The sequence below is a fragment of the Atta cephalotes genome, assembly GCF_000143395.1.
Source record: "Atta cephalotes unplaced genomic scaffold scaffold00008, whole genome shotgun sequence".
Lineage (NCBI taxonomy): Eukaryota > Metazoa > Arthropoda > Insecta > Hymenoptera > Formicidae > Atta > Atta cephalotes.
Genome location: NW_012130072.1, coordinates 4,465,812 through 4,488,969, shown reverse-complemented (window position 1 = coordinate 4,488,969; position 23,158 = coordinate 4,465,812). Strand labels below are relative to the sequence as shown.

At 28.4% G+C, this 23,158-nt stretch overlaps 3 protein-coding genes across 3 annotated transcripts; 2 read left to right on the top strand and 1 right to left on the bottom strand.

The window, feature by feature from the left end:
• Positions 1 to 907: 907 nt before the first annotated feature.
• On the top strand, positions 908 to 13,240 carry LOC105627372 (vascular endothelial growth factor receptor 1). The gene is made up of 22 exons (XM_012208655.1): positions 908 to 938; positions 1,092 to 1,225; positions 1,813 to 2,008; positions 2,121 to 2,245; positions 2,927 to 3,071; positions 3,633 to 3,772; positions 4,340 to 4,517; positions 6,065 to 6,188; positions 6,382 to 6,557; positions 6,676 to 6,842; positions 6,928 to 7,072; positions 7,421 to 7,576; positions 8,033 to 8,212; positions 8,895 to 9,037; positions 9,123 to 9,291; positions 9,597 to 9,697; positions 9,939 to 10,089; positions 10,168 to 10,392; positions 10,569 to 10,737; positions 11,287 to 11,563; positions 11,841 to 12,278; positions 12,572 to 13,240. The coding sequence occupies exons 1-22, from the start codon at positions 908 to 910 to the stop codon at positions 13,238 to 13,240; spliced, it is 4,239 nt and encodes a 1,412-aa protein (XP_012064045.1).
• A 2,958-nt stretch (positions 13,241 to 16,198) lies between these two features.
• Positions 16,199 to 17,146, top strand: LOC105627260 (homocysteine S-methyltransferase 2-like). Its single transcript, XM_012208547.1, has one exon. The coding sequence runs from the start codon at positions 16,199 to 16,201 to the stop codon at positions 17,144 to 17,146; it is 948 nt and encodes a 315-aa protein (XP_012063937.1).
• A 259-nt stretch (positions 17,147 to 17,405) lies between these two features.
• On the bottom strand, positions 17,406 to 21,287 carry LOC105627259. The gene is made up of 10 exons (XM_012208546.1): positions 21,207 to 21,287; positions 20,587 to 20,760; positions 20,231 to 20,486; positions 19,760 to 19,864; positions 19,495 to 19,679; positions 18,792 to 19,016; positions 18,330 to 18,395; positions 17,920 to 18,064; positions 17,665 to 17,842; positions 17,406 to 17,535 (listed from the first exon to the last, which is right to left on the bottom strand). Exons 1-10 carry the CDS (start codon positions 21,285 to 21,287, stop codon positions 17,406 to 17,408), a joined length of 1,545 nt encoding a protein of 514 aa, XP_012063936.1.
• Positions 21,288 to 23,158: the final 1,871 nt, after the last annotated feature.

Here is a 23,158-nt window from a genome sequence, read left to right as displayed (position 1 = left end):
GTGTGTGTGTGTGTGTGTGTGTGTGTGTGTGTGTGTGTGTGTGTGTGTGTGTGTGTGTGTGTGTGTGTGTGTGTGTGTGTGTGTGTGTGTGTGTGTGTGTGTGTGTGTGTAGTTTCAATATTTTATCCAAATTATAACAGATATGATGATAGATAAGCCCTGATATAAGGCACATTTTATTTTCGATGCTTTACTAATGAATCACTTTAAATATTTTTAAATATTCTAAATATAATTTGACTATCAAATTTTTAAATTTTTTATTAGAAAATTAGTATTAAATTCGAAGATCAAATTTTTTCAAATTTCACTGATAATTCTTCTTATTAACTTTCATTTTATTCCGTCATATCTCGCAATCATTTTTAATTATGACTTTGTGATCTGACAATACAAAGATATTTTCAGTAACGTGACAGTCTTTTTTATTATGTTATTTACAAGATTCATATCATATTTATGTACTGTGCAGAGATTAACATATAAACTTCCTGTCATAAATTTGCATATGCAGCTTTTTTTACTATATTCGAATCAGTTTGAAATCATTCGTACAAATCATTTACATTCATTTAATCCCAGTTGCTCGCGTTTCTATATTTCTTATGGCTTCTGCAACAAACACACTGGCTGATAATACGAAATCATTATCAAGAGAGGAAAAAAGGACTTCCTTCCTCACAGTCGCATTTGCGCAGAAACAGACTAACGGCACGTGCGTCCTTTCATATAGAGTAACGAGAGACGAGAGTGTAACAAGGAGAGTCAGATAAAGCCAATCATCCGCAGGACATTGCGGCTAACGTGACGACGTTTCTTTCGGAACTGTTAACCATTATTCCCGCCTTTTGCGCAACATTAGCTTCTATAGTATTTCGACAGAAATGCGCGGTCGCATTATCGTAAGATGAATCACAATTTAAAAGTAGCTATTGAATGTTATTGGTATGATGTTTTGGAATAAATAATATTTTTCTGTTATAAAAAAAAAAGATTATCAATTATCTGATAAATTTTAGCAATACAGATATAAGAAAAGCAAAGGTCGTGTTTAAATTATACAAATTAATAATTTTGATTTTTTTTTTTAGTAACGGCAAGTAATAAACCAATTATCTCGCCCAATCAAGGTCAACTCGTAATTAATGAAGGAGAACCTTTAGAAATTACATGCACTGGCTCCACACCAATTAAGTTTATTTATCCCAATGACTTTGGAGAATCGGTACGCACTATAAATTTTATTTATAAGTTAATTGCCGACATTACCTATTCATTGCTTAATTAATATCGCTATATCTTATCTTATATTTCTTATCTTATATCTTACATTTGAAGTTACAAGTCTAATTACATTAGAAGGATTGGAATATTTTTCATTCTTATATAAAAATTGTTTGAATAATCAATAATCTATCATAAAATTAAATAAAATTTTGATGAATTATTTATTACGCTTTTGTAGTTATTACATATAAAGCTCTTTCATATAATTATTATCTAAATATAATTATTATCTAAATATTGGGTTGTCCGGAAAGTTCGTGCCGATTTTGAAGGGAAATTGAAACGCAGAAGATTTAAATTTTTAATTTCATTTAATTAAATTTAAATCTTTTGCGACACGAACTTTCCGGACAACCCAATAGTTTAGTAAGAGAAATTGATATTTTTGCTTTTACAGAGAGTATAATATAAAAATAAAAGTTGCATTAGAAGTTACAATATTCCTATCTTAAATTTTTATTTCCAAATTTTGCAAATTTTAATTTTTAACATGTAGGTATATCAAACCTTTTATTATTCTGACAGGTTAATACTTCAACTCCTAAAAAGATCAAAGAAAACGATAAAATTAATGACATTTACAAATATGTCTTTCAAAGGCCAAACACTGTTTTCGGTGATACAGGCTGGTATGGTTGCGCCGATCACAATGTTGAAATTATCACAAATTCCTACGAGAAAGAGGATCCCGAGGTGAACTGGTTGTATGTTTATGTAAAATGTAAGATCAAATCGCGTGCATCTTATTAATATGCGGATCAATGAAGAAACATTTATACTTGCATCTTTCTTGCGTCTTCATATTGCATTCAACATTCTTCACATTGTTGCAGCGAATACAAATTTATTTGTTGAAGCGGATACTTATGCCCATCTGAGTGCTGTTGCTGGCGGTAGCATCGTAATACCATGCAGACCTACATCGCCAGATCTAATACCAATTTTATCTGATAATAACGTGAGTATATCACAGATAAATTAGCAGAAGATAATTTGCAATAATTTAAAAATAAAATTATAATAAAAATGATTATATTCGGCTCTAAACGATTAACACATAGATTCAAAAATTAAAAAATTTTAAATATGTTGAAATATACATATATCAATATATTATCTTCACGCTTAGAGCCAGGGTATACAAAAAAGTTTAAGCAATAAAACGTAATAAAGCGGTAAGCAAATTAGCTATTCACAGTAAAAATCACGTAAGATCATAATGTAGCCAATAGCAATCTAACATTTCATTTCTTCATTGCTTAGATTTTTCTGCTTAAATTTTTCCGTGTGTGTCATGATACGACCCTTATAAAACATGCAGTTACGTCACAATGAAAATTCGCTGAGAAGAAAAGAAAAAAAATATAGAATTAACATGTATATATTATATCCTTATTCATAGATTTTGTTATTTTTTTAGAAGAGTTTTAATTTTTTATAATATTATATTAAAAAAATAAATTTAAAGAATTATTGTAAAGTTTTATAAATTAAAAAATTCGTATGTTATTGCTCTCTTAAAGTATTTTTTTCTAATATACGTTATAAATTGATATCATAATAAAATATCATCAAAACAGCTAATTTTATTAACTTGTTACTCATTGCAAAATGTTTCTAAAATCTTTCTTTAATGCAGGAAGAAGAATTAAAGAATGCATCATTTGATCCCAGAATTGGTTTCACGATTAGGAACCTACTAGTAAAAGATAGCAATTGGTACAAGTGCTCGATAGAGAAGGACGGCGAAGAGTACGCGGTCAATTACGTATTGTCCGTGCATCGTAAGTGTGGTCTCGATTCGAGATGTTAATTTAGCCACATATATTATGTAATATATGTAAGTATATAGAGAAGAACCTAGAAACTGCAAATACTTAACGAAAAAGTTAAATAAAGCTGATGATTATTTATCAATCATAACAGTCTTTAAACAAGATATTTCACTTATTTGACTTAAACAATAATTAATATTCATATAGTTATATTAATATAATTTTAAACAAAAAACAAAATTCTTGTATCGTTCGGAATTATCTGTTGCCACGCGGGATAATGTCGAATCTTGAATCTTGTCTTTTTGTTTAAAATTATAGTTAATACTGATAATATATAAATGATAATTATTTTAATTAATTTAAAGCCAATATACTTTGATACTTGAATAAGAACTTCTATATAGTTGATAAATAATCGTTTATTTAACTTTTCTCTTAGGTATTTACAGTTCTCCCACTCTTTCCTATATATGACAAAAGCTCCGCTTCATAATCTTAATCATTCAAATTTTGCTAAAACAATATCGATTGTTCCATTTAATAAAAATGATTAAATTATTTGCACAGTCAAACGAACTTTACCCGATCCAAAAATTCAAGATGAGAGTCTTCTGCATGTTACACGCGGACAAGATCTTTACGTAAATTGTACTGTTGAAGTAGAAATATCCATGCGATATGTATTCGATTGGAATACGCCGCAACAGGTAATACATCAGTGTAATAAAAAACAGAATTAGAATAAAATTAAATCTTAATTTTGAATGTGCAATTGACACAAGTGCACATTTTTACATTACCTCAATTGATAATGTATAGAAATACATCTGCACAACTCTATATACATAGAGTTGCGCAAATATTTTTCTACATTTTTCTACAATTCTTCTTGTTACTATACAATATACAATATATATATATATATATATATGTAGTAACGAGAAGAATTTCTTCTTTTCACAGATTCTTTTTCATATCTTTTTTAACCAGTTTCTCAGGGACATAATATGTTAATTATTTTTATTATCTTTAGAAAAATAGGAAAAAATTTTTTAACACCAAATTTAATATCACTATTATTTATTCTTTCATCAAATAAAAATTAGAAGACAAAATTCTAATTTGAAGGCTCTAAGAGAGTGACTTTTCATTCTCTTATCTAAAAATTGAAAACATACATCTTAACATACAAGCAATACAGGTTTTCTAGATCTTTTTGATTGCAATATTTATTATTCGCATATACACATGTAACCTTGTTTTTTTATTTGTAGAAAGTTAGCAGTAGAATAAGCACTCAACAATTCAGAAAACAGCTTGACGGGAATTCTGTCCTAGTTACGTGTCAGTTGACCATACTTAACGTAATGGATGAGGACGCGGGAGAATATGAGTGTATCATTAGGTCGATTCATGATATCAAGAAAATAACGAAGAATATCACGATACACGGTTAGTTTAATTGTTAACTTATTATCAGATACATATAACTGAAGAACTTATATTTGTAGTGAAACTATACACACACACACACACACACACACACACACACACACACACACACACACACACACACACACATACACACACTCGCGCGCGCGCGCACACACGCACGCACGTATGCATGCACGCACACACATATGTATACATGCAATAAATCTTAATTGGCTGATTATATGCAAGTATTATAAAACAGGTATATATATTTTTTTAAAATCATGCAATGCGCCATTACAATATAAAATTAGTGCAAATTTTGTGTAAGATAAGTGGTCCAACAATAAACCATGTAAATTTCAGAGGCTTATATCTCTTTCAATTATTGAATTGAAGATTTGAGTTTTGGCATAGTTTATAAATTTAGTTGGTATATTGTAAACAATAACTTTTATTTTTTAAATTTAGTCACAATTTCGATTATTTAAAAAATCGGGAAATGATTCATTACAAGGAGTGTACATACATAACAAACCATGCGATTTTTAATAATAAATAAAAAACTACATGTTTTATACTGCGAATTGTTGAGATTATTTTAGTTTTGCTATATTTTTGAAATATTTATTTTTATAAAATAGATAATTATAAGATGGTGGGGGAATAAGGATTTACAAGGCCAACCATTGCGTTTTTCTTTCGATTTGAGAAAACGCGTCAAATGAGTATATTTTTATTGAGATTTTAGGTGGGAGGGGGGAGGGTATTCTAAATAATTATTACAATGAATTATTATTTTGAAGATTATTATAAAAAAGGTTATGTGGTATACGATATATATGATTGTTCACTATCAAAATGATTCATTGTAAACTACCTAATCTTTTCTACGATAATCTCCTAAATAATTGGTGTAAAATAATATAACAGAAAAAATTGCTTACAGAATAATAAAGCTAAATGTGCACACAAAACTATTGCACAATGAAAAAAATGATAGACATAATAAAATAAAAACATAACAATAAAAAATACATAAAACTTATAAAAAAAAACTTTGTAACCCAAAATTCTTAAAATATAACATTACATAGCCGTCATTGACGCGATCTGCCAGTCAACTGGAGAGCCGAGGAAGAGTTCAAATGCGAGTCACTGTATGATAGCAGCACAATCTGAAAACGTCGCATTTATAAAATATCGCAATGATTCATAGTGTATGATGCAATGCATTAATTCGCTGGGTCATAGTAATTACCTGTCTTATCGACGTTTAGTTTTTTACTCAAATACTATTAACTTTATAGAAAAATTGCAAAAGACAAAAATCATTTATTTTCTTCTCATAGAATTCTAAGAATTTTTTCAGAATTTTTTATGAACTTTTTAGTACTGCATTTTCTTATTTTCAATAAGTCGGGTTGCTCCTATGACCTAACAAATTAATGTACTACTAATGTACTACTAATACTGTATGTTCTACAACTGTACTACTAATTTATTGTTGGACTACCTATCTTACATTTTTTGTGTGTAAAACGAATCATATATTTTTATTTCAGACCCTCAAATGAAATATATCCATCTTATCCCTCAACATACCGATAAATATTATCAAGCAGAAAGCGGCAACTATGTTCAGTGGGTCGTATATGTCGATGGATGGCCGAAACCCCATCTAGAGTGGTAAAGGTTTACAAAGTATTATAAGAAAATCTATTTTTTTAAATTAGATTTAAATTATTTTTTAAAATTAGATAGAAAATTATATTAATGTATTCATGCGAATAAATTAATCAATCACGTGTAATTAAGATATTCTCTTATATTATCCGTTACTTGTAATAAATATATTAAATATGTACTTTATTTATTGTAGGTTCAAACCGAATTCTGAGGAAATTATAGAGAGCCCAAAATATTTCGTGAATACAAGTGCAACAGCTACTATTTTGAAAATAATGTCGTTAAGTGTCATGGACTCAGGAAATTATACACTTGAAGCAAAAAATGATTACATGATCGAAAAATTGAACTTTACATTAAATGTCATAGGTATCGAAATTATCTTGTAACGTTAACTAAAGAAGATTGTAATAAATACACTGTAAATATAATAATGTACAACTATTTGTTTATAACTTTAGTCATATTGCATTACTATTAATTTCAGCTAAGCCGGTTTCTATATTGACGCGCATTGACCCTTACTATCCACCAAATGAAAGTACAGAATTTCATTGTGAAGTAATATCAAATCCGTCTCCGAACATAACATGGAGTTTTCTGAGATGTCCTAATTATCCATCACTTGAGAATTCAACAACTATATATCCGACGGTAATGCAATTTTATTTTAACTTGATTTTATTAGGTACGTCTCTATCTTTATCTTTATAACAGGAAAATTCTATGAATTTTATAGGACATGACGCAAAGCGCAGCTTATAGCTCTAGTTATAGATTCGAATCGATATTAAAAATGCCCATCGAAATATCCGGAAAAATAACATGTAAAGCTTGCAATGTTCTTGCCTGTGATTCTGTGACTGACAACATTCTTGTTTCAGGTAAAAATATTTTAAGAATATTTAAGGATACTTTTTTATCTAACTGCTATAATTTGAAATCATATTTGTAATCATATTTGTAATCATATAATCATTTGATATACTTCGGATATGTGTCAATTAATAAGTTAAATTTTGTAAATAAGAGGATTTATTTATTCTAATTGTAAATTTCAAAAAACAGACAAGACAGATCAATGAATACTCAGTGATTGATTATTAAATATAATCGATTTTTACCTTTAGTTCTTTATTGAATGTAGAAACCAATCATAATAAAATATTAATGACATCATTGATTTGCATGTAAAAAACAAATATAATAATCTTTCTTTAAATTTCAATTAGATGGATTAGGCGCATTTGGTATTATTGGACCAAAAGAGCCTGTAACAAAAGGTGATGACATAGAATTGATATGTGCCGCTTCCGTTTACAATTATACAAATGAGTTTACATGGACCATATTAGTAAATGAAACTGAAGAACTACTTATGGAAACAGGTAATTATTTTAAAAGAATCGAAATAAATTAAAAAATGGAAGTACTTATAAATATCGAAAATAATATAAATCTTTTTCGAGAAAAATAAATTCTGAAAATGTTAATGCTTTTACAAAAAATGATAGGTAAAAATATAATTTATATATTATGCGTATGATAATTTAATATTTATAATTACATTTAAAATTTATAATATAATTTTTGTAATAGTAATTATTAGTTTCTTCAATTAAGTTAAGTAATAATAATATTTTATTAATAATTTAATAATTAATAATATCTCATTTTTATATTATACATGTATATTATTTTTATATTATATATGATGGTAAAATATTTTTTATAAATGTTAACAAAAATACATACACCCGCACACGCACGCCCGCGTACGCACATATACATAGATGATATAACGCAAATATCTTTATAATAAGTTATATCTTTGTTATTTTTAGAAAGATTACACATTGTGCAACATAAAACTCCATTTACTTATCGATCAACGTTGAAACTCTATCGTGTTCAAGAATCAGATGCCCAAAATTATTTCTGTACTGGAAAAATCATGAATACAATGTATTATGAAGGCCCAGACACCCTTTCTGATTATGCAAACTATAAATTAATTATTCACGGTACATCAATATAATTATTCAATTTATAGTTATGCATGTGTTTAATAATTATTTATACATATATTTGATTTTAATTCACAATTAATATTTTATAAATACACTTCTTTCAAAGTAGTTTTATACATATATTTAATATTTAATAAATTCGGAATGTTTTAAAAATTTATATTATATGAAATATATTTGAAAATATACAGGATTTTCCTCAATCTTGTAAGTATTAATTGAATTATCTTGGGATCAAGTAATTAACATATATGATATATTAATATTATTAATAGTTATATTAATATAATAATTATATTAATAATTATATTAATATAATTATATTAATATTATTAATATTATTAATTATAATATCAATTATATATATCAATTAATTTACTTTCCATGTACTATAAAAACATGGAAAAAGATATTCTATTTAAAAAACATAATTTGATTTTAGTTTGTTAAAAAAATGAACAATTTTGAAATTTTTCTTACTCAATTATTTTTTTATTAAAAAGCAACAAACTTTTTAGAAAAATTTCATCAACTCGAAAGTATCTCAAAAATCGTGACAACTGGTTCGAGGAATACTTTGTATATCTTCGTATATAATGTCTATTATTCTAAATTAATACCTGTTTACATGATAAAATGTCCAAACTGATTTTTTTATACAATTGATATTATATAGATCCGATACCACCATATTTTACCAAAACAAATATGAATGAAACTAAAATAAGAACTATCGATGTGATGATTGAAGGTCATAAGACGGTAATTTTGCAATGTTTTACTGAAGGAATGCCCAAACCAACAGTTATGTGGTATAAGGTAATATGTCTTTATAATTATTCTTGTTTAGTAAAATAAAAAAAAAGCGCAATGTATACTATATTCCATGTTTAATAACTTTTAGGACAATGTATTATTAAAAGAAAATGATCAATATTTTTTTAAATATAATTATCAAGAACTTAATATAAAATATTTAAAACATCACGACAGTGGTAAATATTCGTGTCGAGCTATTAGCCGACTGGGTACCAATGAGACTTATCAGCTTATAACAGTGAAAAATGCAAAATGTAAGCTTTAAACAATATTACAACAACAAATATTGTATAAAAAAAATAATATTAAATAGAATAATATATTTTTTGGCTGTAACGATTATGTATGTTTTTAACATTGAAAATGATCCGATCGCGATCGAAACGTCTGTTTATTGCTAGCATTCTATAATGAATTTCTAACTTAAAACATTTCTGTTTCTTTTGTTTTTTTACATTCTATATTATCATGTTTGAATTTATATAATAATTTTTGGCTCGTAGCCCTCTTTTTTTGTTTTTTAGAATAATATATATTAAAAAACTTAAAATTTTTTTAGGGCACAAACTTGACATAATATTAGCTACTTCAATTGCTATTCTGGGTTTTTTCCTAGTGATATTAGCAATCTTTTTCACGATTAAAGTTCGTCGTGAAAAGGTAAATTATATACATTCTATAATTTATATAGAAATATATAGAAATATATAGAAATATACAGAGCAACAAAAAAGTTTGTATTTATAAAATTATTGTAGTAATATATTATAATGATTTGATAAACACAAAAGTAAGCAAACTTTTTTGTTATTCTATATGAAATATAATTCCATATAACGTTATAAGAAAATATTTTATGGATAATGCAGTCTAATTAAATTAAAATTGAATTGTTACATAGAAAATGAGGAAAGAATTGATGGAAGCGGGTCTTATGCACTTTGAAGAAGGTGCTTTAGAATGTTTAAATCCAGATTTGACGGTTGACGATCAAGCAGAACTACTTCCTTATGATAAAAAGTGGGAGTTTCCAAGGGAACGATTAAAGCTCGGTAAGCGTGATTATGCTTTACGTAATATAATAAATCAAGCTAGTTTAATACAATAATCATTTCAATTATTTTTTTTAGGAAAACAATTGGGAAGTGGTGAATTCGGCGTTGTAATGAAGGCGGAAGCGCATGGAATATGCGAAAGTGAAACTGTTACTACCGTTGCTGTGAAGATGGTTCGTCGAACTACGAATCCTACTTATGTTCGTGCACTTGCGAGCGAACTTAAAATTATGGTGCATCTTGGAAAGCATTTAAACGTCGTTAATCTTCTTGGTGCTTGTACTAAAAATATATCGAAACGTATGTATTGTTGAAAATCAAAAATTACATTTAGTAACTATGTTTTATTAAAATTTGCACTTTTAAAAAGGTATATAAGTAAAAATATATTTACTCAATTATGAACAAAGACAGAACGGATAAAGTTAAATATGCTGTCAAGCGTTAATAATTAAAATTGTTTTATTATACAATAGGCGAATTACTGGTGATTGTCGAATATTGTCGTTTCGGCAATTTACATAATTATCTTTTACGACATAGAAAGGATTTTATTAATCAAATTGATCCTAAGACTGGGAAACTCGACCTTAATATCGGTATGGATATACTGATGAGAACTAGTAGCGTCAGTAGTAATAACAGGTTTGTCTACCGATCATTTTTCAAACAGTCTGTTATTATTATAACTATAATATTTATCTTTTTTTATTAATAAATATAACTAACATTTAGGAAGTATTTTTGATTGCATTCTAAACTAGCTACATTTGAAATCTCACGCTTTTATATAAATACAATATAAATTAAATACAATATAAATTAATTAAAAAGCAAATATTTGTGCTTCATGTATGATATCTTAGAGGGAGTATCAATTGAATTAAAATTGGACTATTAATAACTTTATATAACTTTATATAGTTTAATTTTAATTAAATGTATTTTTAATGAAATTTAAATAAAATGAATAAATTTATATACTAACGCCAAAGAATCTCGCATTAATAATTTAATCTGCATGAGAAATTTCAGAAATTTCTAAGGAAGGATTTCTAATTCTTGATTAACCATTTGTATGTTATAAAATATATTCTGTTAAATAAAAAGCTCTATGTAAAATACACACAAACTGGTGCATGCAACGGGTGCGGTTTAACAAGATTTTCCTTTTCTCTTCTGCCCATATGATAGGATAAAATATGCGGCATTGTCCTTTTCTCGCAGTCTTAGTGCGAATTCAGACACTGGCGATGTGGTGGTGCACTATTGTCCGGGAACGAATCCGGATTCTCCAGAGATTAACTTCTCGCCAGATAGCTGTATCAACAGTAATTCATCTCAACCAGGATGGAGATCAAATTACTGTGGTGACTACAAAGACCAACATCTTAAACCAATCTGTACTCAAGATCTATTGTCTTGGGCGTTTCAAGTAGCACGTGGAATGGAATATCTTTGTCAAAGAAACGTAAGTTTGACACAAATAAATGCGAAAGAAGCATAAAATGTTTTAATTTCATTAATAAATAAAAATGAAATATAAATGTAGAATAAATAAAAATTGCATAATTTCAAGCAATGTAAAAAATTAACTCTTTAAAATTGGATTTGCAAAATCGTCCCCAAGTCATGATGAAATTATTAAAACTATTTAAATACTCATACTTCATAATATTTTATGCATTAAATGCCTCTTTCAATAATGCTTTCATTAACTAAATAATAACACATATATATTTATCCAGGTCTTGCATGGAGATCTGGCGGCAAGAAATATCTTGCTTGCCGAGGACAACATAGTCAAGATTTGTGATTTTGGTCTAGCAAAGACTATGTACAAAGATGGCAATTATAAGAAAAAAGGTGACGGCCCAGTGCCAATAAAATGGATGGCCATCGAATCGATCAGAGATCGAGTGTTTTCGACGCAATCCGACATATGGAGTTTTGGCATAGTACTATGGGAATTTTTCACCTTGGCTGAGACGCCGTATCCCGGCATGGAGGCAGAGAAGCAGTATCAAAAATTGATTGAGGGCTACAGAATGGAACAACCCGATTACGCTATTCGCGAAGTGTATGACATAATGTTACAGTGCTGGAAAGCTAAACCAACGCTACGTCCAAGCTTTACGGATCTTGTGGAGAGCATTGGAAATTTATTGGAAGAAAATGTGAGATTGGTGAGTTATTTTTTCATCTTTGTTTCATAATGTAACAATATTAAGTCGTAACACAAACCGAAAGAAGTATAATATATGTATAAATAAATAATTCTTTAAAAGAGGAATACATAATAAACAATATAAAAACACAACAAAAACGTTTAACATTAAGAATAAGGAATCATATGTTTAAATTACTGAATAATTAATATAATATTAATATAATTAATTAAGTGATTAATTAATATATTAATAATATAAATTTCAAAGCAGACACAATACATAATAAAAACTTTTTTTCTCTGTTCCAGCATTACATTAGTCTAAATACACCGTACATGGATATGAACACGATGAATCTGGAAAGCGGCAAAAACGACTATTTGACAATGATGTCCGCGCCGGATCACACAGTTCTATCATCGCCGAGTCACGATTATGTGAACTCGCCATTCTCAAAAAGTGCGGATTCATCGTACTTATGTATGAGTCCCGGTTGTCCGACAGATGAATCCGGAATATTTAGTCCTAGACCACACCAGGAACACTCGCACTTTGAGTTTCCATCGCCCGCATCGGATTCCGAGGATGCAGTCGAGCTGTCTCCCATGCTGAAGCATTCCGAGGAGGATCCCTACTTGAAACCGATCAATGTTCATGAGCGAAGAGCAGAATTCGCACGACAAAGACAAGCAATGAAGGATCAGATAGTCGATAGACCAATCGATCGAGATTCTGGTTATTGCAACGCGCCACGGAATCTTCATTTAATAGATCTGAACGACACGGACGTGAATGATGCACAAAAGGATACGACGGACTTGAAAAAAAAAGATTATGCGCCGTCCATCATCTGCATGCAAGATAATTACGTGAACATGCCAAAACAGAAGAATGATTTGAGAAAGGGTATACCGGATAGTTTCAGCAATCCTAGTTACGTGATGATCAGTAATCATGAAGTGGACCAGAAAGCTTAGTCCGTCTGGAAATTTTGTAGTTATGTGCCGTTGTGAATATTAAATTATTTACTGAATACTAAGATTCAGTGCAGATTAGTAATTTATTCATAATTCTGCACTGCAATCTTATGTGACCTTTTATATTGTCATAATTGTAATTATATCTAATAATACGATATAATATCAAATTTAATATTTCACAAAATATTTCTCAGTTAATGTGCCATATGGCGATTATAGCATATCGAAAATGCATTAGTATAAATAGAAATAAAAAAACCATTTCTTATTGCATCAAGGCAAGAGAGAGAAATAGTATATTCATGCATAATACGCAAATATTTTAATTTTATTTATTTTTTGTAATAGCACATTTATACGATACAAAATTGTTTACATACTTTCTCATGTTTATAAAAATAATTTTTTATTAATAAGTACGAAAAAGTGCCACTACCTAATTTTAAGAATTAACATTCAAATACTGTGACGCATTCCAATTGGAAAAAATGCATAGAATTCGAAACATTTATCAAATTAAAAATTCTTTGAGATATTGTTTTCATGTAAATAATTAAAATCTTTGACAAATTATATATTTACACGTTATTGATTTATTTGCTTATACAGAGTATAATGTGAAATAATTGGATTGTGCACATTTATTTGTTATCTAAAAAATATGAAATTTAGATACTTAATTAGTGTGATATTATTAAGGTATCAATCATCATTTGTAATATTTCTATCGTTACAATAATGTCTTTAACGATGTACAAAGTACAATGACATGTTTAGAAGTACATATATACTTAAGCAAGATGATACATAAAGAAAATAAGAAAAAATGCGTTATTGATTTTTTATTGTATAATATTTGATCTAATATGTTCTATTTGAACTAATATGTTTTATTTCTATTACAAAGTTTGTTTGCATTTGTTTGCATATACATATAGTTATTCACTTTTATTTTTTATCTTTTTACTTTATCGCAAATATATAATCATGATAAAGAGAATTCTTTCATTAATTTTTTATGAAAAGTAAACTGTAAATTCATAAAAGTGCTTAATATTAAAATACGTTTTTTCTTATATGTGAATATACACGCGTGCGCGAATGTGTGTGTGTGTGTGTGTGTGTGTGTGTGTGTGTGTGTGTAACAATATTAAATAAAGATGTAAATAAAGATCTCCTCAATTTTTGTACTTAACATTTATAACATTTGCACATTTCTTCATTAGGACTGAATTATATTAAATTAGAAACAAATTTTTGTACAAGTGAAATACATAGCATATGAAATACATAATATATTCTAATATTTTATTTTTATAATAAAATAGAGTAATTGTATCTAAAAATTAAAAAAAAATCAAAGCAAGTATATATAATGAAAGCAAAAAGTTCTTACAAGGAAATTTTTTATAAAAAGTCTTATTGTAGAAAATAAATTAATTAACAATTTTATACAAGGAATACATTTTGTTCTTACATTAACAAATGAGCATTTTTTAGAAGCTAAATTTCTTGTACAAATACTTTTTGAGCACGTAAACAATACAATTTTTAACTTTCGCTCATTTTTCAGATGATATATTTTCTATAATTAATACACATCTTTTTAATATATATAATTTTAAGAAACATATAGTCTATTTTATTCTTTATGAATAATTAATTAGCAAGAAACGAACGTTAATTAAACGTCGAATCGATTGAAATCATCGTATTTATCGATTTAACATCAATTCGACTCATTTCTCGCTGGATAATATTTACTTTTTAAAAATAAAATTTTTTTAAAACTTTCTTTATACAAATATTTTTTGCATTCACTATATGTATAATAGTATGAACATTTGTATTACCATTTCTTCTTATCTATTAACGTGTCAATTGTTATTTTCGATAGATTGACTTCACGCAATAAAATAAAATTTCTGTTCTACAACTTTGATTACCAATTATTTAACTGGTAAATATAAACGTCCACAATTATCTGATTTTCTCTCAATTTGTTTAGATCCATACATTTGTAGGAATTTATAGTTTCTCATCATTCTAAAACAAAATGAAAAAAGAAACTTTTTATGAGTATATTACTTTGTGTACGACACGTTTTAGAAGATATATCTCATCTTGCCCCACTTTCCTCTAAGCTAGTTTTCTATTTAATATTGTTGTGCAATAAATCAATGTTACATTAATTATCACACATCGTCGTTCGTCAATTACTAATTAACTGAAAGAATTATATCGATTCGTCGCAGTAGTAATGGATTAATGGAAATAGTTATCAAAATCCATTACAGATAAAGATTATTAGTGTTCTTTCTAATGTCATTTAATATGCGCCATTTAATACACATAATGTGCATGAGATATCATTTTATCCTCGTTGTTCGCGTGTTAACAAGGATTACGATACATCATGCGCATTATGCGTGCAACGGAACACAACCTTAGATTGTATTTTGAACTTTGTATCAAATATCTTGTAAAGTCAAACGATCAATTCAAAAAATAAACGTTTATTTATATTGCTAGACGATTTCTTATCTGCATTTTCCTGTTTTCGTCTTGCACAAATACCTGATAAAAAAAGGATGACATTGTATCAGCTATTAGATATGATTACATGCTGCGCATGATACAGTAATCTACGACCAATACGCAATACTCCGGAAGAAGTGAATACTTGGACAATGACACATACTTCTATAATGATTGACTATCAAAATGTAGACACAGCAACAAGTCATTTCACAGTTATCTTCGTAATATGTATAAAGTCCGTGCATTGGATTAACTTCTTGTAATATCGTAGAACACATCAAGCAATCGAGATGCATTTATATTCGTATTGCAATAAAATTTTTTGTTTCGTTACGTGATATCGATTTATCATATAAAGTTTAAATAAATTAAAATTAAACGATTTTAACTTCTAAAAGCGAAAAAAAATCAATCATGTCGGAGATAAAAGTGCTGGACGGTGGTTTTTCTACGCAATTATCTACCCACCTAGATGAAAAAATTAATGGTGATCCTCTGTGGACTGCACGTTTTCTCATAACGAAACCGAAAGCCGTCTTCGCTACTCACTTGGATTTCTTGCGTGCTGGTGCCGATATCATAGAGACAAATACATATCAAGCAACTATCGACGGTTTTGTAAAGTATCTCGGTATCACCGAGGAAGAAAGTCTCGAGATTATCCGTAAAGCTGTTGATTACGCTAAAGATGCCGTTAACGTTTATAGTAAAGAAATAGAGAATAAAAATGTGAGGAATCGAAAGCCACTAATCGCTGGATCTTGCGGTCCTTACGGCGCTTGCTTGCACGATGGTTCAGAGTATACTGGTTCGTATTGTATCAACATATCGCGAGAATTTTTGATCAATTGGCATAGACCTCGCATATGCGCATTGCTAGAGAGAGGTGTTGATCTATTGGCGATAGAAACAATACCTTGTATGCGCGAGGCGGAGGCTATAATCGATCTACTCAAGGAATTTCCAGATACGCGGGCATGGTTGTCATTCTCCTGTAGAAATGATGGAAAAAGCTTGGCAGACGGTAATAACTTTCAAGAGCTTGCCGTGAGGTGTTATAAAAATGCATTACCCGGACAAATATTAGCGATCGGTGTTAATTGTATTGCTCCACAATGTGTTACCGCTCTGCTGCAAGATATCAATAAAAACAAGTTAAATGACATCATACCATTGATAGTATACCCTAACAGCGGAGAAAAATATACAGTATCTGAAGGATGGAAGAAAGAAGGAGAAATTGCCTCTTTGCACGAGTTCATTGATGAATGGTTGGATCTTGGCGTTCGTTATATCGGCGGATGTTGTAGAACATACGCTGCGGACATCAAACAAATAAGATCTAGAGTGGATCAATGTTGAACATAGACATATATATTATAAATTTAATGGCCATTAAGAGGATGACTTTACACAATTTTTATAATAATGAATTTATATTAATGTCTGCACAAATGCAAAATATATTAGTACATAAAATGTTTATATAAATAATGAGCGCGTTCAAATTTTATTTCTACAAATTTCTAAATAAATATTATATATATATATCCAATATATTATACTACGATTGTATTATTTAAAATTATATTTATTTAATAGAAACAATAGAGAAGAATAATTATAGTTTTGGATCTATTTCATCAGTAATTCTGATGGAATACGGTACGTCGTGTATCGTTACATTACTATGAAAATAACCACGTCGATTAATGGCATCTTTAACTAAATTCTGCTTATACGTCATCCATCTAAAATAAAAGTCAGAGAGAATAGTGCAATAATTTCTATAAATCATTAAATCAATAATTAGATAAAAATTTGATAATTAGAAGGAATCTGAAAATATTACTATAATTATGTTTAATAATTTATCATACTTTCGATTTAGAAGAAATTCGTTAAATAGCTGTTTTTTAGTTGGATATTTTAAGTCCATGAATAGTTTCACACGTCCCCAAATATTGGCACGGTTATGCTCGAGCAACCAATATCGCGGAATAAGAAAACATCGTACTGGCGTAATCGCTATGACTCTTCGATAAAGCATTTTCTCTCCTTAATTAATTAAATATTGATTCATTACATCATATTAGATAAAAGAAAATATAATTTGTATAATATATGTTTCTCACCTAAACCAAAACACGCACCCCGTGACAAAGTGCATATTTGCATGAATATAGTGCGAACATCACTAGGATAACGTAATTGAGATGTAACAGACGGTTCTCGCATTAATATCTCCGCAACTTCAGTAATTTCATGCCATCCTTTAACCTTGATTTTATAATATTTATTAACACATGCAAATTGATCAATTTATGATTTTAAATGATAAAATTAATTTATGATCCTATATTGACTAATAAAATTAAATTTATCCAAAAATCATACCATGTATTTCAATAAGTTGTAAGTGTATGTATTTCAATAAGTTTAATTGAAATGAACTTCAATAATTTACTCGATCAGATAGCTTCGTATAATTTTACTAATTGAGATAGATTAGTAAGAAGAAAAAAAGCGTGTTGTAAATACTCACAACGTCTAAAAGTGTGGTAGTAACAATGCTTAATTGATCATCCTCTTCTTTTATTTCAACAGATTTCTGCAAAAAAAAAATGCGATCAGTAAATATACATATTCTGTATACCAATTTTAGGTATAATCAGACAATACTAAGTAATAAAATATCTTTGCACTAATAATTAAAAGAATTGCTTAAATTATATATAATTATTGATTAACAATAATTCAATCCGCATACTTTTATAACAAATAAAATCTTTTATATAATCTTTTTATAAAATAATACAAACTATATTCACCGTATTAAAATTATATTAACATAATTATTTAAAACTGTTTCTTAATATTTAAAATTAAACATGATGTATGTACATAGTGCATCGAAAAAATACAAGCGCAAAGAAAGAAGTGCAGTTTTATTAAAATTAAAGAAACAATATATAAGAGAATAAAGTTATTTCTTCTTAATTCGTACTGGAATGGATTTATCAAATTGATTTGATTCAAGCTCATCAGATTCCGCAATCTTTTTCGGCACTCTTTGTAGTTGTGGACGGAAAGTTTCAGAATCATATAATTCGTATTGCATTCCATGATAAGAAGGACGTTCACGAACAAGCATATGCTCAATAAGGCGACATTTACCTTTCAGAATAAAATGCACATAATTCACCATGCCTTTTCCATCACCTAACAAAATCTTTCAAATTAATTTGTTAGTATTTTCTGTATTTTTTGTGTTCAGATTTGTGTTTATTTCTTGAAATATTCTCGAGAATAATGAATTATCGAAATATTAGAGGAGAAAGTGCTATTATGTCCCCTCATTACATTTTATAGAATAACTAAATAATCAATTATTTAAATTTAAAATTTAATGATTACATTTATCAAAGTGTTGTTCAATCGATCTTAAACTCAAAATTATAAAATATTTATGATTTAAGATATAATTTTTAAATATGCAAAGGTATCTTTTCAATCTTGATTTTGACATGCGTTCAAGATCAAGGTATTGATTGCATATGACTACTGAACAAATGATGTCATAAATAATTTTTTTGCTATCTAATAGCGGAAATATTAAAAGGGACCGTAAAAAGGAACAAGAAACCAACAAGGACTTCATAATATCATCTTTTCCTCTAACATAAAATAATTATTGCCAAATTATTTACCTCATTAGATTTAAAGTCTTTTAATTTGCTCAAAATACAACATTCTCGTATCGTCTCTTCATCCCACAACTTGAAATAATTAAAATGAACCAACGCATCTCGCAAAACATCCCATTTTTTTGTCAAATTACTGCGCAAGATCTTATTAAAATCGTCTTGAGTAATTAGAAGCAAATCAACTGACGCTAAATAATATTCACAGAAGTAATATAAATTTTGATGAACTCTATTAGCACGTCTATTTTCATAATTCATTTCTACTAACTTTTAGTAATTATCGTTGACGTTCTCGGTAACGTGTGCAATAATGCAATTTCACCAAACATATCTCCTGAATGTATGCTTCCCATATCTACAACTTTTTCATCACCTAACAGAAAACATTACATCTAATTCTTTACATTAAGCTACATCATTTTTCCTTCAGAATTCTCTTTCCAAAATATAGATATAACTTACCTTATAAAGTAAAGTTTGTCAAAAAAATAATATAATGATCAAATTAACAATAAGAAATTTATTCAAATATTATAAATTAAATGGAAAATGTTGATATATCTTATATTTCCATCTCATCATATTCTTGTGTTTCTATTATGTATAAAACAGTAAATATTCTCTATATATTCAATACAAACATTCTTTCCAAACTTTCTTTCTTTTCAATTTATTAGATTTTTTATGTCATCTTTTTGTGTCCAAGATTCTGAAAATTTGTAATATTATTTTTTCTTACCTGTTAAATCATCAATTACTACTTTTGACAAATTGACCTCGCCGTTCAAAATAAAATAAAGATTTCTCGCTTTATGACCCTGACGAACGATTACCCGATCAGACGATAAATATTGATAAAAGCATGCAGCTGCCAGATCTTTTCTCAAATCCTCAGAATACTTTGTGAATGCGTGGAATTTTGTCATAAGATCATATATGTATACTTTATCCGCGGAAGATCTTTCAGTCGGTTTCACTAGAAGTATCGATCGATCCTTGAATCAACGGATACATTTTTTACATGTTAAATTCTGATTCTTTATTTCTATTTATCTACTTTTAACATACTATATACACATATGTTTCATTGAATACCTTTAATGTAAGTAATTTTTTTTCTATTTTGTCCCTCTGTTGAGCCATTCTAATATTAATCGTTACATCATCGCTAATTTCCTCGATTATCTCTTCCTCTGTTATCCATTCCATATATTCCAAAACTCGCCGTACGGCTGATCGAAATAAATAACGACCTTTTAATCTATCGGGCTAAATGAAAATTATTATGTCCTTATTTTATTTCTCATTTTTTTTGTCTTTAATCAAATTATAATATATAATTAAATATATATAATTAAATATATATAATTAAATAAATATTTTAAATTTCTAAACAAGAATATATATTTACTTTATTAATAAGCAAAATATTTATAAATATTTTAAATACGAATTTATTGTTGTAGATATATTCCCATCGATAATTATATAAATGGTTCTCTGTACAATATATACAATTAATAATATACAATTAAATGATCTTATATACATATATCAATTATAAATGAATTTTTTAAATTTTTGTAAGAAATTTAAATTTGTTTAAATTATTTCACAGTGTGTATATTTAAAGAAAAAATGTATAATTAAAGAAGTGTATAATTAAAGAAAAATAAAATTCCGTTTCAAAACGTTATCACAACTATTTTACTTACCCTAATCAAAATCTTCCTCGGTAATTTATACGCAAGTGATTGACGCAAAGAACTAATTCTTCTTGCCTTGTATAAAGACATTGCGATAGAAAAATATGAAATTTATCATTCATAAATTTTTAACTAAATTCCTTATTTGTGTAAATATACAAAGTACTAACAACTGAAGCAAACTGACGTTAGGTAATGAAATTGTTTGGTCGATCGCTCGTATCGAAGAAATCGTATAGTAATTTAGCATCAATATGGTCACTATATAAAAAATTTCTAAATAACACAAAGTTCAAAATCAAAACATAAGTCATTTTATAAAAATTTTTTAGATGTTTTTTAGATCTATATTTTCAAAATCAAGACTGTTTTGAATACAGTTTTATAATGTCATGAACCAATCAGAGGGTTGTATTGGCATCTTAAACGCATTACTCATGGTAGAAAAAAAAATCAAGTTAAGTGCTCACTCTCAAGACAAATTTTGTACGGTTCTGCGCAGATTCTAAATGCGACTATTTAAATTAAAATATTTGCAATAAAAATTAAAAAATTTACGTGCTAAGCTAAAGTGACTACAGTTCGAGAAACTATTATATATTATTTGCCATATAAAAACATGTAAAAATAATCATCAAAAAATAGAATTAAAAAATATACATTTATATCTTCTTCTCAAAAGAGAAACATTTAATATTAAATGGGAAAAATATTGTAAAAAATCAATTTTTATTATGACATAACGCTTAATTCAAATAACCGCGGTAACATAGCATATAGTACCACGTTTTTATTGGCTATTACTTCTGTTAAAAATGTATGCGCAAGAGCACATTTGATTTCCCTTCACCATGACATTACTTAAAATAAGAAGATGATCTTGAAATAAGAAGATGTGGACTATAAATACAGCCTATGAAAACCTAGGACCTCATCAATGCCGATTAACCTAATCGATCGATTAAGTATTAATCGTGATTGAACAATTCTGCTGAACAGCAAGTGCAATTGGTCAGTTCCAATGTAACAATCGACCGATTAGATTAATCGGAGTTGACAAGAGCGGCCCCTAGAAACAAGAATTAACAACTGCGGCAGACTCAACAGTTGACTGAGTATTCATTGTTATTAGTTCTTCTAGATCATCCATCAAATCTAGAAAAATGCATCAATAGAAGCGAGCTCTTATCCAATGTTGATGTTAAGACCGCTAAATGCACTTAATAATATTAAAGAATCACTCATTGATCAATTTTGTCTGTTAAACACAGTGAACTTCGAAGCAGTGATGCATATTTAGCCCCGAGCATCATTGAGAATCCAATCCTTTCACTTTTGCTTCACTAATTGATGTCGCGTTTGAGAGTGGCATTAATTGATGGAGCATAAGTAGAGGGGCAGACTCTCTTTGGCCCAAAGCCAAATATGCACATAGAGTTTATACTACTAGAAGAGAAATACGGACGTCAGCAATGAACAAGATTGAGAAACAGAAGATGTATTTCTGTCCTTTTCTATCCTCTTTTGGCACATGCAGAAAGAAGAAAAGTTTCTGAACAAGACAGAAATATACATTGTCTATTTCTCTTGCTCACACTTTCCACTCATGGTTAGATAAGCCATTCCTTCTCTAGTAGTATAAACTCTATGAATATGTACCAATTGAAACAAAGTTTACTAAATCTGATATCGATTTTCTTTCTTCTGATTGATTAATGCTTTGATTAATGCTTTGAAATAGTAGCCTAGTTTCTATCGAGAGTTTAATCCGGATTAGAATGTAAGACCAATTACAGTCGAGCATTCCCCTGTCATTCGACTGTAAGGGGCTCCGCACAATAAAAAGAACAAGAAATAGAGAACAGAGAATAAGAATTTCAACCTGTCAGAAATCATATATTGTAGAATACACAGTTTCTGATAGGTTGAAATTCTACTGAGACTGCCAAGGCACACAGGGG

Coding starts and splice junctions, on each gene's coding strand:
- LOC105627372 (XM_012208655.1), top strand. CDS start 908: ATGAATCACAATTTAAAAGTAGCTATTGAAT. Junction 939..1,091: donor TTTAAAAGTAGCTATTGAAT/GTTATTGGTATG, acceptor TTTTTTTTTTAG/TAACGGCAAGTAATAAACCA. Junction 4,518..6,064: donor GAAGAATATCACGATACACG/GTTAGTTTAATT, acceptor TTTTTATTTCAG/ACCCTCAAATGAAATATATC.
- LOC105627259 (XM_012208546.1), bottom strand. CDS start 21,287: ATGTCTTTATACAAGGCAAGAAGAATTAGTTCTTTGCGTCAATCACTT. Junction 20,761..21,206: donor CGAGGAAGATTTTGATTAGG/GTAAGTAAAATA, acceptor ATTTTCATTTAG/CCCGATAGATTAAAAGGTCG. Junction 17,843..17,919: donor GGGTGCGTGTTTTGGTTTAG/GTGAGAAACATA, acceptor TAATTAATTAAG/GAGAGAAAATGCTTTATCGA.
- LOC105627260 (XM_012208547.1), top strand. CDS start 16,199: ATGTCGGAGATAAAAGTGCTGGACGGTGGTTTTTCTACGCAATTATCT.